This window comes from Drosophila gunungcola, unplaced genomic scaffold (assembly GCF_025200985.1).
Source record: "Drosophila gunungcola strain Sukarami unplaced genomic scaffold, Dgunungcola_SK_2 000018F, whole genome shotgun sequence".
Lineage (NCBI taxonomy): Eukaryota > Metazoa > Arthropoda > Insecta > Diptera > Drosophilidae > Drosophila > Drosophila gunungcola.
The window spans coordinates 1,110,567-1,124,207 of record NW_026453200.1 but is presented as its reverse complement, the minus strand read 5'-3'; the positions used below and the strand labels follow the sequence as shown (position 1 = coordinate 1,124,207).

Sequence of the window (13,641 nt, the reverse complement as noted above, 5' to 3'; positions counted from 1 at the left end):
TAACAACTAAACGCAAATTTAACAACATGTTGCTGAGAAAAATAGTTACAGTTGCTTCTGTTTCAAAGTCGTATGTTTTAGTGGAACAGTGAGAAACGGACTCTGATGTAATCGTTTGTCAAAATTTGAATTTTTTCTTAATAAAAATAAAATAAATAAAATAAAATATAAATAAAAAAAATTTACCAACGTTTAGTTTTTGGGGCTTGACTTTTTTTACTTTTTCCTGGAAATGCCAAGATACTTCTTTCTCGTCATTTTTCTTGACCCCCAATTGAGAGAAGGATTGTTGGGAAATGTGTAAGATAGGACAGCCATGCTCTGCTCTGTTAATTTTTTATTTTCCGTTTAAAATGCCAAAAATCTACAGAAAGTTACTCAGAAATCATAGATTCATTGGTATGTGTGTACACGGTACCTTCGGATGGTTACTTTGTACTATACATACGCTGTCGAAAACCGGGCCAAAGCACAAAGCTTGGCTTTGTTTTTTTATAATGTAACAACTTTCAAAGCCGTGTTGAAGCCAACTCAAAAGCTTTAACTGAGATGGCCGCTGCATATATGTATGATCTCCCCATAAGTAGAGGCGTGTCTGGTTTGTGGGCTTAATTTATCTTTAACTTTCGCTACATACAGACTGGTTTAGCGCTTGGTTTCTTTTGTGTTAATTTCCACTATTGTTAACTCGTGACAAAGATATTTTTGATTGTTTATGATAAGCTGTAACTCAACATAATCTTTAAAATGAGTTTTTGTTTTAATTTTGCAATTGTTGCAACTTTAGCAACATTAATACCATTTTTTTGTACTGGAGCTGAACCAAAACTTGCGATAGATGAAGCTGCCAATGGTGGCGAAATACGTATTTTCAAACGTCTTATTCCTGCTGATGTCTTAAGAGGTAAGTACATTTATTATCCGTGTTAATACTTATTCGCTACCAAAAACTATTTTTCTAGATTCGATAAGAGCAGTTGATTTAGATATTTTATAAAATTATATATATATATATGTATATATTTTTTTTCATTAAAAAAGCTTAAATTATATATATATATTTAAATCAAGCTCAAGGTCAAATTTTACTTTAAGCCCTTTCTTACATGTGTTAAGGAGGAATTCTGCTTTAAAAATTTAAAACAATCGAGTTTTTTGCACTTTAGACTTTTAAAAATATGATCCTCAAACGATTTTTTAAAACTCGAATTATTTAAGGAGATACAGCCGATTTTGTGACGTGGCGTCCGAGACATTACAAATTTTTTTAATTTTTTTTTTATTTGTTATTTATTTGTTTTATTTGTTGCTTTCCGATCTCTAGAATTGTTGAAATCATGCCAACTAGGACGTATCGTTTTTTTTTGAAGACCCCACTCCACCGGCATGTATCGCGGAGAATTTTGTTTATTTATCCTTTCCTTTTTTTTTTTATATACCCAAAATGCCAATATAAAAAAATGTATGTCAAAAATGTTTTTCGTTTTTTTTTATCTTTAAAGTAAAATACCCAAAATTCAGGCTTCTAGACCAGAATACGACTTAAGAAGCAAATGCTGACAAAAATAATATTTGTACTTTATTACATTAGCTTAAATAATTATAATTTTGTAAATGGGGCTATTCAAAAATGTTTAAGAACATTTTATTTAAACCTGTTTTATATTATTTAGTATTTCTCAAAATGTTACCAGGCATGGTGAAGTGGGGAAAAAGTGCGTTTGGGTTGTGATTTTAATATATATTTTTTCGACAAACCATTACAAAAATCAGCCGGCAAATGAGAAGGATATGGATTTTATCTGTGTCATTTGCAACCAAATTTTCATGTTAAAATTTTAATTTAACTTATAGGGTATTTTAGTAATGGCTGAATTATGATTAAATATTAATATACTTCTTTAAAATGAACAAACCCTTCAAAGTGGCTTTTGCAGGTAATCAGCGTACTGTATACATTTCGGCTAAATAAATGTTTTTATTAATGGAATTCACCATTACCGAGGGTTTTCGTGTTACAAATCGAAATTTTTGTTAGCTTTACTATTGGTTTCCCAGACTTTGTAAGCTTTTATTTAGTTTCAGTTCAGTATATACAATACAGTTCTGGGCCTTTTCGTCACCTAAGTGAAAGTATTAAGCCAAGACTAAAGGCAAATTAATTGGATCCGATTTTCCGTTCAAAAATAATTAAAAAAAAAACTTTTTTTTGGTAGATCTCAAAACGAAAATGTTTGAACCTCTGTCGGTTTCACAAAATTTTAAGACCCTGTTTTAGAATTCTGGAACATTTCTTTTGTGCAGGGCAGGTCGGTAGAAAAAACGTTTGTTTGGCGACTTTTTGAAAACCTAGCTTATTTAGAGAGAAATCGTTAGAAATAGCTAATGTGTTTTCAAGTGCTAATCACGCTGCCTTAACATAGTTGGTATAAACACAATAGTTTTAAAATAATTTTGTCCTTTTAATTACATTTTTAGACTTTTTGCAACTAATTTAAACGGCCCAACGATTTTTGTTTTACTTTGAAATTTTTGGTATACAACACATCTTTCTGAATATTGATGGAGGAACAGACTTAAAGAAACGTTTTGAAAAGTCTGTTAAACGAATCCACTGCTTTCGTCTTTGGTTTTGGTCGCTTAAAAACATGTATATACAAACATGTACATACATACTTGTATGGCTTTCACTGGTCCGAACTTTATTCATGCACTAACATGGAAGAGGCCATTAATATATTTTATAATGGATTGAAATCCTTCTTACACAGGTGTGTTTCGTTACAATAAACCTCCATGGTTTCATATAGAGTTGCGACGTCTAAAAAATGTTAAGTCCAGACTTCTTAATAAATACAAAGCATGTGGTTCGCAAGCGCCTTTTCCAGATACTTCAGAGCTCGGTGTTATAGTGGCTATTTAACTCGTTGTAGGATCCAGTTTTCACAAAATCTAAAACAGTTTTATAATTTTGATAGCACTAAGCGTAAATCCCCTCTTACCCAGCATCGCTATCGTTTAAAAATTCCACGGCGAACACTGATCGATCAATTGTCAATACAATCAAACAACGTATTCAGCTTCGTGCCGTCCCCATAAGTCTTATTCATTTGCAATGTCCAAGTCAAACTTAACCTTTTGTCCGAATTTAAGTGGAAACTCCGTTCTCGTTGATCTGCAAAGGGTTAAGCCAGTCTACTCACCGGCTCCTGACGTGAGACCTTGTGCAGACCACTACACAAATTAATTACATATTTGAAGTGAGTCAGTTGTTATTCCTTTTTATTAAAAGGGAAATATTTCAAATACAAGCAAGTTGTCCGCTATGCCCAAGCTTTTCGAAAACGTTATTACCCCCCACTTGCAACATCTTTGTAGGTCGATTTATAAGACGCAGGACTACGACAAACCTCTTGGAACCAACGTCTTTCGTTATAAATGTGACCCGAGTGATTAATCTCATCTTGGTTTTTATGTATGAAACAGGTGGAAGGAAGCGTTTCCGAGCCCATAAACTATATATATGTTCTTCATCAGGATCAATAGCCGAGTCGATCTAGCTATGTCAGTCTGTCTGTCCGTCTGTATGAACGCCGAGATCTCGGAAACTTTAAAAGCTAGAGATTTGGAATATGGCATGCAGATTCTAGTGTTTCCTAAGCAGCACAAGTTTATTTCAAACGAAGCCACGCCCACTCTGTCAAGTCGCTATGAGACATGTTTGATCGTGACATGTTGGACTATGTACGTGTGTTTCGGTCATATCTATCGGTAGACACAAAAATTTTAAAAATCGACCTCTAATTTTAGAGACTATGTGGTTGTGAAGTCCTCTGACGCGCCTATGTCTCCGCAATGCCGCTGCTCTGCCGCTGCTTGCCGGTAATCGCTGCACGAAAGATCTGTAAGCGGGGAGTGAAGGTGCTGCACGTACTTAGCTTCTAGTGTTGTCTATGCAGTTCGACGGATGGATTGTATTGTAGGTGGAATGCTTTGTTTGAATTTTTTTATCTAATAGTCGGGAAACTCGACTATAGCGTTCTCTTTTGTTTTAGTAAAACGTTTGATTCCCTAAATCACTCTCTTCTTGTACGGAAGTCAGACTTGCTAGGGTTTTCAATTGATCTTCTAACATGGATTTTGAGCTATTTGCGTGGTAGGACACATGGAGTCCACATTAAAAGCTATGTCTCTAAATTGATTCAAGTTACTTCGGACGTCCCACAAGGGAGCCACCTTAGCCCACTTCTCTTTACATTATTTATTAACGACCCAACCCAAGTCTTGACAAAGTCGCGTGTCCTTATGTACGCAGATGACGTAAAGTTGCGCCTGTCGCTGGCTCATCTTTTAGCTTTCCTTTCACGTACCTGAACGACCATGCAGTCATAAGCTTTCCACTGACAGCCTGTAGCGCCGATGTGTTGGGATCTGGTATAAAACCCATTCCATTGGATGATGCAATCTGCAGCATTACTTGGCGGTACGCATCCTGCCTCGTTATTTGTAGGTCCAAACTGCGCTGCATTGTTTCCTTGTTTAACTGATTGGTTTTTGCTCACAAGGGTTTAAAAATTCAACAAGAAATAATTGAACTTAAATTAAAACAATTTCTTTATAATTGCTGCAATTTTTTTTTAAATTCAGTTTAAAACAATTTAAATTAGCTGTTAAGAAAAAACCGTGTGTCCTTTGTCTTTACTCATCTATATATTATTACTCGTTATCATTTTTAGATTTTCCGGCAATGTGTTTTGCTTCAACTCGATGTGCTACTGTTGAGCCCGGAAAGTCTTGGGACCTGACTCCCTTCTGCGGTAGATCTACTTGTGTACAAAATGAAGAAAATGAAACAAAGTAAGACATTTTCTCTTTATATTATTTCTAAACTTACCATTATAAATGTATTTCGTTATACATCTATTAATAATTCTTAGGCTTTTGGAACTTGTAGAAGACTGTGGCCCACTGCCCCTAGCGAACGACAAATGTAAATTGGACACAGAGAAGACTAATAAAACCGCTTCTTTTCCTTATTGCTGTCCCATCTTCACATGTGAACCCGGTGTTACATTGGAGTACCCCGATGTTGGAAAGGACAACGAAAAAAAAAATGCTAACTGAATAAAAAATATATGTTTGGGCTAACATTACAGTACTTTATCACAATATTTAAAATACAAGTGTTGCTTTAGTCAAAAAAAGGTTTAATGTATGAACAAAAATAAAGGCACTATCAAGGCACAAAGGCACCATGACGTCGATTTTATAATATCGTGAACCGCAACCAAGTTTAGTCTGAACAGTTTTCTAGAGTTGAAAACTATCCCGGTAAAACGTATTCAACCCTTGCAATGACGAAGACATTTCCGACCTTATAAAGTATTTATATTCTTGATCAGCATCACTAGGAGAGTCGATCTGGCTATGTCCGTCTAGTCTCTCAGTTTTTAAGCTATTGGCATGAACCTTTCCCGAAAGCTGTCTTTTTATTGCAGGTAGTATATTAGTCGGAAAGAGCTGGATCGGACGAATATAGAAATAGGAATAGGACGAATAGGAGGAATCGAAAAAAAACGAAAATAAATGATAGCTGTGCTTTTTTTTAATATATATTTTCAAATTAGATTAAGTAAGTTTGTTGTTTTCAATAATTTGATTAATTGTTCAGCTAGTTTTATTTATAGATAGATATTGCTTATACTATTCTCTATCGCGTCTGCCTCGGACTTTAAACAATTTTGGTTTTAAGTATTATCAAAATATTCGAAAAGGTCGAAAAAATTTTTTAAAAAACCTTTTTTGTTTTCAAGTCGACGCCGTTTTGTTATTTAAAACTTTTTTTTTGAAAGAGATCAACCCGATAACGGCATTTTTACTAAGTTCAGGCATCTAAACCATCAACCGCTAAAATCGAATCTAAACCGTAACCGGTTTTTGCCTAACCGAAACCGTATCCGAAATAAATAGCAACCGAATAACCGTTACCGATAGCGAAATATAAGTACCGGTTCTATAAAAATACATAAAAATTCAAAGGCATTTCTTTAAGACTATTTTTTTAAAATACATATAATTGAAAAGATGAAAGGGAAAACAAAAATTATGTTCATTGGACAAAAATGCCGAGACCAAAAACAAATACCTACCGAAAATTTTACACGATTGACAAAGTCAAAAATTTAACTTGTATCTTCTTTGCATATATTGGATAAGTTCAGGGGCATTTAAGTTTTATTTACCTCAAATAAGATAAAAACTAGGTCGGGATTTAAATAGCCAAATATTTTTATTTCCAAAACATTTTATTTTGGTTCTTTCTCAGATTTAAAAGATCAACCGGTCTAGCGGTATATATCTTCTTTCCATTCCTTTTTTCAAAAATCTCTTTTAAAAATGGCGAATAAATAAAAGTATACTTACAATTTAAATATTAAAAAGGCAGTTTCGTAAATATTACAAAAAGTTTTGGTTTAAATGTTAATATATATTATAATAAAAAGCATGTGAATAAAATATGATAGGGGTATTTTTAGAGAGCTAAAATGTTGTACTCGCTAGGATTGAAGAATTCGTTAGTTTAAATCAAATAAATCTTTATTTTACTGTGCGGTTTTATTTATTAAATTGTGCTAAAACTAAAGAATTTTAAAAACCACTGACAGAAATGCACTGTCGATTATTTATGCTACAGCTTCTTCTTATGAGATTTATTTATTTTTCGGCGTTTTAAAATCATATCATATAAAGCGTCCAAGCCTTCTTGAAGACCCTCGCCAGTTATAGCACAAGTCGGTTGAATATACCACCCTCTAAATTGCACTGAGTTGGAGGATGTCCTGCTATGTTTTTTGTTATGAAAACTGTTTTTAACGTCACGCTGAACTTTTTGGTCCAATGCAGCAGATTCATTGTAAGAATGCGGATAAATGAATGATGGCAATGCTCCTCCACTTAAAGTGCAGTTTTGGTCATTGCTTTCAAGAGCAGGTTTTATATGAATCATTGATGAATGCAATTGACTCGCTGTTTGTTCTGTTAACGAGCTTTCTGTAATACTTTGGTTTGACACACTGCAGCCAATTAAATTAATTGTAGAAGAAGAGTTGGAACTTGTTAGCATTGATATACTCGGCACTGGATTACACAGTTCGTTCAGTCCTAAAAGTTTTTCCAGCTCCATTGCACCACACGCGTTTGGAAGATCCTGTTTATTCGCTAATATCAGCACGGGAACACCCTTTAAATATACAAAAATAGTTTATTAAGTTTAAAATAGTTTAATGTATTATTTAGTTTAGGAAATAAAGGTTTTCTAGAGTGTAAATAGCTACTTAAACCAAACCGTTGGTCAAATCCATAGGTACGATATATATTTAAATATCCACCATTTTAATTCTATAAGAGTGAAGTTTTAGGTACTGCACAGTTAGGTAACAAAGGCTGAAAGTGTAGATTTTCATTTTTTCGCTAGCAAGCTTTACTAAAATAAGTATTTACCAAAAAAATGTGTTTACACATTAAACAGGAATTAAAACCGAAATCAAAAATCGGGTTTTGTTTCGGTTACTGTTACGGTTACAATCAATATAACTATTTCGATTACGGTTTTGGTTCTGGTAAACATTTTTTATTTCGGTTGCGGTTCGGTACCGCAACTAAAACAACTTGCGAGTACCGGTATTGTAAAAGTTTAAATAAAAATAATATTTTTAGCATTATAGCTATCTGCTAGTGCAAAAAAATAATGATTAGAGCAAAAAAGATATTTGCACGTAGAATTTGCAGTTTCTAGAAGCTTGTCCTTATTTACTTATGAACGGTTAGCAACTTTTTATAACAAAAAATTAATATTATTTACTCATCAACACTTTTTTTTCACACTGACTACCTAAACTAACTTAAATTTTTCACTTTGTCGAACGTGTACATTTTTCGTTTGGGATTTGTTTTGCTCGCATAAATTTTGTATTTTTTCGTTTTTCTTTTTTTTTCAATGATATGTATGTGAAAAAATTTTCTAAAAGAAAAGTATTGAATAGACCTATTCTGTTGTTAAAAATAACATAACACAACACAACACTGAATTGAGTAGAACTATAATCTGGTCACATTCGGAATTGTCTCTTTCTTTTTTCCACGATTTCCGTGCATTCGGCATGTGTCATTAAGAGCTTATAAAATTATAACTGAAATCTAAAACTAATCTGACTGTGTTATTTGTCTTGCTGCTAAAGAATTAAAACAGGTTATGGGCCCAGTGTACATTTAGGAGATTTAAGGTGTAGAAAAAACAAAAAAAAAAATTCGGTGGTGAAATTTAGCACAGACGTCTGTGTGGTAAAAAAAAAAAAAACAAAAAAAAACATGGAGAAGGGAAAACGGAATATAAAGCCGTTCGACGACGAAAAATACTCTGTCTGGAAGCTTCGAATCAGAGCCCTATTTGCCGAGTTAAACGTTTTAAAGGTTATAGATAATCTGGTGCTGGATGCAATTGATGAAGTATGGCGAAGAGCAGAGCGGTGCGCAAAGAGCAGTCTAATAGAGTATTTGAGCGACTCGTTTTTAAATTTCGCAGGAAACGACATCTCGTCGCGTCAAGTTCTAGGGAATTTGGACGCTATCTACGAGCGCAGAAGTTTTGCGTCGCAGTTTGCTCACTCAAGTTAGTGAGTGACACGACACTAATGAGTCATTTCAACATCTTTGACGAGCTAATGTGTGATTTATTAGCTTCAGGTGCTAGAATAAATGAAATGGATGAAGTTTCTCATTTGTCGCTTACACTGCCACCATCCTTAAATAGAGTGATTACAGCTATTGAAACATTGGCAGAAAGGAAAATTAAGGAAAATGAGCACAAAGAATCCATAAAAGACAGTAAGAAGTGCAAAAGTAAGAAGTATGGAAAGAGAAAACAAAATATTCTTGAATGAAAGTAAGGAATTTCCGAATGAATGTAAAGAATGTGGGGTATAACTTTCCCGAATAAAAGTACGGGAAACTTGCAATAATCCAGTTATAATTGGTGATATTGACAACATCAATAAGGATACCGAATATATACATAAATAGAATAAGTGAGAGATTAAAGAGCAATCCAAAGATATCATACAGAGAAGACGATATAAATTTAAATACGTTTTTGTTGAATGCTCATACGGTTTTTAATTATGTCCCAACTACTTTCGATGAAATACTAAGTAGATAAAGATAAATTTTGATTTGCTCCAGTTGCAAGGAATTCAAGTTTTCGATTCATATTGTCATTATCAGTTCAATATAATTTAAAAATACATCAAATGGATGTAAAAAACTGCATTTTTGAATGACACATTGAATGAGGAAATATACATGCAACTTCCCCAAGGCGTATCGAGCAGTAACACAAATGTATGTAAATTACCTAGATGCTGGTTTGAAGTTTTTGAACAAGAAATAAAAGACTGTTTTTTATTTTTTTTTCTCATGTGGATCGTTGTATTTATATCATATCAAGAAAAACATATATGTTATGCTATATGTTGATGACGTGGTAATAGCAATGGAGAGAATGAATAGTTTTAAAAAGTATTTAATGGAAAAGTTTAGAATGACTGATTTAAACTAAATACGTATCTTTATTTAAATAAGAGTAGATACAAGTATTAGTGAGAATACAATTAACTCAAGTGAGTCTGCTTACATAAAAAGAGTTTTAAGTAATTTTAATATTTACGATTGCAATGCAGTCAGTACACCGTTATCAAACAATCTAAATTATGAAGTGCTTATCTCTGATGAAAATGCGCCCTTATTGTTTGTTCAATGTACAATTTTAATGTACATTTAATGTACAATTCCGAAATGATATTGATAGAAAGAGCACAACTGGTTTCTTATTTAAGATGTTTGGTTCAAACCTTTTTTTTGAACACAAAAAGACAAAGTTTGGTTGCAGTTTCTTCGACTGAAGCAGAGAACATGGCCTTATTTGAAGCCGTGAGAAAAGCTTTATGGTTAAAATCTCTCCTGAATAGTGTAAATTTAAAGTTGGAAAGACCAATAAAAATTTATGAAGACAGCCAAGGCAGCATCAGTATAGCAAATAATCCCTCATGCCTTAAAAGAACCTTACATATCGATATTAAATATCATTTTGCAAGAGAGCAAGTAGAGAATAACGTTATTTGCATTGAGTATATATCCACAGATAATCAACTTGCAGACATCTTTACCAAACTGTTGCAAGCAGCAAGGTTTTTAAAGCTACGTGACTAACTGGGACTTCCGCAAGATGGCTGATTGAATCATTCCTTCATGCTGTATTTTATTTCTACGTACTACTAAGTATTATTCAGTTACTATAGTTAAAGTTTACTTTTATTTCAAATGTCGTTTAAAGTAAGATAAGAACAATAGTGATCTGTACGGGATTTTCTGGGTTGCACCAAATGCTGGATCACAATGTATATCCCAGAATGCACACTAGCCACATTAGAATAAGTAATGAAGTAGCTATTGATTTATAAGTTTGGTTTAACGTTATGAAATGTTGTTTTTGAGGGTGCGTATTGAATAACCATATTCTGTTGTCAAAAGTAACATAACACAACACTGAATTGAGTAATTGATCAGACTTATAATCTGGTCAAATTCGGATTTGTTTATTTCCTTTTTCAAAAATTCCTGTGCATGTGGCGTGTGTCGTTAAGAGCTTATAAAATAATAACTGAAATCTAAAACTAATCTACCAATACAACCAATAAATGTATTGTACCGGTTTAAATAAAAAAACTTGTTCTTTTTTTATATTAATGCCAAAAATTAATGATTAGAGCGAATAAGGTAGAAGCTTGGAGTTTATTTATATGATTAGATTGTTCGTCATTTTCAAAAAGTTCCATTGCATCAATTATTATGTGCAAAATTTTGATTTCCTTTATAATAGTGAGCAGTGAAAAGCAAAAATATTGCGACTTCTGCTACTTTGACTGCAGTTTTTTTTAACACTGATGCTGACGATGTGCAATTATACGCTAGTAGTTCTCTCTGTCGTATTAATGACTGTGTCGGTGCTTGTAACTCTGGACCTTCAAAGCACTAATCAGTGGGCAAGTGCAAATGGTCTAGCCCTTAACCCCAAAAAGTCAAAATGCATGATGATTTACAAGAAAAAAACTAAAACAGAGAATTTAAAACCTGTTCGAATTGAACACACGACCTTCCGTATGTCGACAACGCAACTAACCTGGGCTTCACTTTCAACAATACCCTAACCTGGAACGACCACAAAAACAGAGCAGTAGGGAATACGTACGGGCTTAGCCAGTAATATCTTCCTCTTGAAATAAGATTATTAGTCGCAAAGACCTATCTAACTCCATCTCTACTGCATGGCATAGAAGATTTTGTTAGTTGTGATGCTACTAGCTTTAGAAAAATGAATGAAGTATTTAATAACATCGCACGATATGTATTTAAGCTGAGACCCCGTGACCATATTTCTGAACACGCAAATAAATAAATTTATAATTTGGATTTTAAATCTGTAATAACGCGCAGAACTCTGACAATGCTCCACAAAATTATCCACACTAGAGAACCGTCGTACCGGGTTTCTGAGTTAAGCCTTAGCCTTATCTCAAAGAACTAATAATCTAATTGTTAACCGACCGTTAATTGTCGAGTTCTGCAAATCACTTTTAACTACCGCACCCCATAGTCAAAAAAAAAGCGCCCAAACAAACAAATTTAGTCTACTTTACCACAAACTCTTTTATAATTTAAATCAATTTTAACGCAAATTTAAATTTATGTTAATTTTATATCAAAAGAAATTGTAATTTAGAATAAGAATATTGTATTGTATTGTATTGTAGCACAGTAAACTAAGAGTTTAATTAGTCGTAGTGCTAGGATGCAAAATAAATATATAAATAAAAAATAATGTGCAGTCCCAATAAAAAAAAGAAAAATGTGTGGATATATACAATATCAGCCCTGTACCAGTTTTCCCTTCCGAAAGATTCACACGAATTTGAATTTCCCAGACCTGTTCCAGTTTTCACTTCTGAAAAATCCTCACGGAATCAATCTGTTAATTCTGTTAACTTTCGAAAAATCTAACGGAAACTTTCCGCCAGACATTTGGCTGGCGGGTTCAGATCCGCCTGCACAGAAAATAATTATTTAAAAATTCTTTGCGTTTGGCTCGTAAGCAGAAGCTTCCATCCTGTTTCTTACTGGAATTTGCAACGACCCCAACCGCCTTACTCCACTGGATTATGGAGGCCATCCACCATTCCAACATAAAGGAGCAGCTACCGGCACCCCTATATCCCCACACGTTGCAACGACGACTTCTGCGAGGCACCCTCAGAAGAGAGTTAATAATTTTTGTATACATGTAAAATTAGCGGCTTCGTAAGGTTTAAGTTTCTGCGTACCTGGTTATCAGGGCATTTAGCAGTACGCATTAGCTCCATTTTAGCCTCTTCCATGCGTTCTGTATCAACAGAATCAATAACAAACAAAATGCCATCGGTGCAGCTAAAGGCAATATAAAGAAATTTGACTTTTTACATAATTAAATATTTGTATAATACCGTGTATAGCTTCTCCAAAGTGGTCTTAGTTTTTCTTGCCCTCCCACATCCCAAACGAGAAAATGAACTCCTTTTGCTTTGCCAATAGTGCCTTGTACCTAAAAAATGATTTTTATGTAGTAGCATAATTATGATTATTTAAAATATATATTATGTATACAAACCTTTTCACAATTAAACCCAATAGTTGGCACTGTATTTAAATACTGATCAAACTTAAGTCTGTATAATGCCGTGGTCTTCCCCGCAGAGTCCAATCCTAACATAACTACATGTAGTGTTGCCTTCAATTTAAAAATATCTTTGTTTTTTTTTAAGTTTGGAAATAATTTTTTAACTACCTGAGAAGGCAAAGCATCCAACAAGTTTCCATTTTTTACCAAAGGTTTTACCATGGTAGCCCCCATTCTTTTTTAAATTACTTATGCTCAATTGGATTTTCTTGTAATTCGATAACAAAAGAGGCTGCAATGATGCTACCGATTACTTTAGTTTTATTCTTATATACCCGCTTACACTGGAACCGCGTTATTGCATCTCTTCTAATTTGGACATTTTATAATTTATTAAATTTCGAAGCGTCTTCTGGGTCGGTCAGCTTATGAAACCTTAAAACGTTATAACTGGCAATTACATAAAACTTAACTAAACTTAACTTAACTAAAATAAGTTTTATAAATAAATTGATTCTGTATGCGCTTTATGGCCTAGTCCCATAGAACACCATCCACAACCTTTTTTAAAAGTGGTAGTATTTACGTTCCTAACCGTACGTTTATAGTCCAAGTTGTTTCGATGCACCTCTGAAGCCTTGGCACGAAAGAATTTGAATTGATATGGCGGCCATCCTTGTTTCTGTGAACCAGAAGCGTAGGCGAAAGAGAAGGAGGCCTTGGGAGGTTAACGGTCCCCCAGGCAGCAATATGACTACAGAGTAGATATAAGCCATTATTTAAAAGTTCAGATAACCATTTAAGTACTAATACATATCATTAAAAGAGGAGCCGAATAAAGTACTTCCAGACCCCCTCAAAAAATGCCGTGACTTTTG

At 33.7% G+C, this 13,641-nt stretch overlaps 2 protein-coding genes across 4 annotated transcripts; one reads left to right on the top strand and one right to left on the bottom strand.

Annotated features, from left to right (window-relative positions):
* Nucleotides 1-598: 598 nt before the first annotated feature.
* On the top strand, nucleotides 599-5,248 carry LOC128263772 (uncharacterized). Its single transcript, XM_052998962.1, has 3 exons — nucleotides 599-904; nucleotides 4,737-4,857; nucleotides 4,938-5,248. The coding sequence occupies exons 1-3, from the start codon at nucleotides 748-750 to the stop codon at nucleotides 5,122-5,124; spliced, it is 465 nt and encodes a 154-aa protein (XP_052854922.1). The 5' UTR covers nucleotides 599-747; the 3' UTR covers nucleotides 5,125-5,248.
* A 1,218-nt stretch (nucleotides 5,249-6,466) lies between these two features.
* LOC128263771 (ADP-ribosylation factor-like protein 4A) lies at nucleotides 6,467-13,073 on the bottom strand. 3 transcript variants are annotated; one of them, XM_052998960.1, is made up of 5 exons: nucleotides 12,932-13,073; nucleotides 12,755-12,874; nucleotides 12,591-12,688; nucleotides 12,432-12,534; nucleotides 6,467-7,240 (listed from the first exon to the last, which is right to left on the bottom strand). In XM_052998960.1, exons 1-5 carry the CDS (start codon nucleotides 12,995-12,997, stop codon nucleotides 6,689-6,691), a joined length of 939 nt encoding a protein of 312 aa, XP_052854920.1. In that variant the 5' UTR covers nucleotides 12,998-13,073; the 3' UTR covers nucleotides 6,467-6,688. The 3 variants fall into 3 exon arrangements, with proteins under 3 accessions (XP_052854920.1, XP_052854921.1, XP_052854919.1); XM_052998961.1 differs by having other exon boundaries at nucleotides 12,755-12,858; nucleotides 12,932-13,061; XM_052998959.1 differs by having other exon boundaries at nucleotides 12,929-13,057.
* Nucleotides 13,074-13,641: the final 568 nt, after the last annotated feature.

Excerpts from the sequence above, each read along its gene's own strand:
- LOC128263772 (XM_052998962.1), top strand. The coding sequence starts at position 748 with ATGAGTTTTTGTTTTAATTTTGCAATTGTTGCAACTTTAGCAACATTA. Across the intron at positions 905-4,736 it reads TCCTGCTGATGTCTTAAGAG|ATTTTCCGGCAATGTGTTTT; the intron begins GTAAGTACATTT and ends TATCATTTTTAG. Across the intron at positions 4,858-4,937 it reads AATGAAGAAAATGAAACAAA|GCTTTTGGAACTTGTAGAAG; the intron begins GTAAGACATTTT and ends AATAATTCTTAG.
- LOC128263771 (XM_052998959.1), bottom strand. The coding sequence starts at position 12,997 with ATGGGGGCTACCATGGTAAAACCTTTGGTAAAAAATGGAAACTTGTTG. Across the intron at positions 12,875-12,928 it reads ATGCTTTGCCTTCTCAGGTA|GCAACACTACATGTAGTTAT; the intron begins GTTAAAAAATTA and ends TTTAAATTGAAG. Across the intron at positions 7,241-12,431 it reads CTAAATGCCCTGATAACCAG|GGTGTTCCCGTGCTGATATT; the intron begins GTACGCAGAAAC and ends GTATATTTAAAG.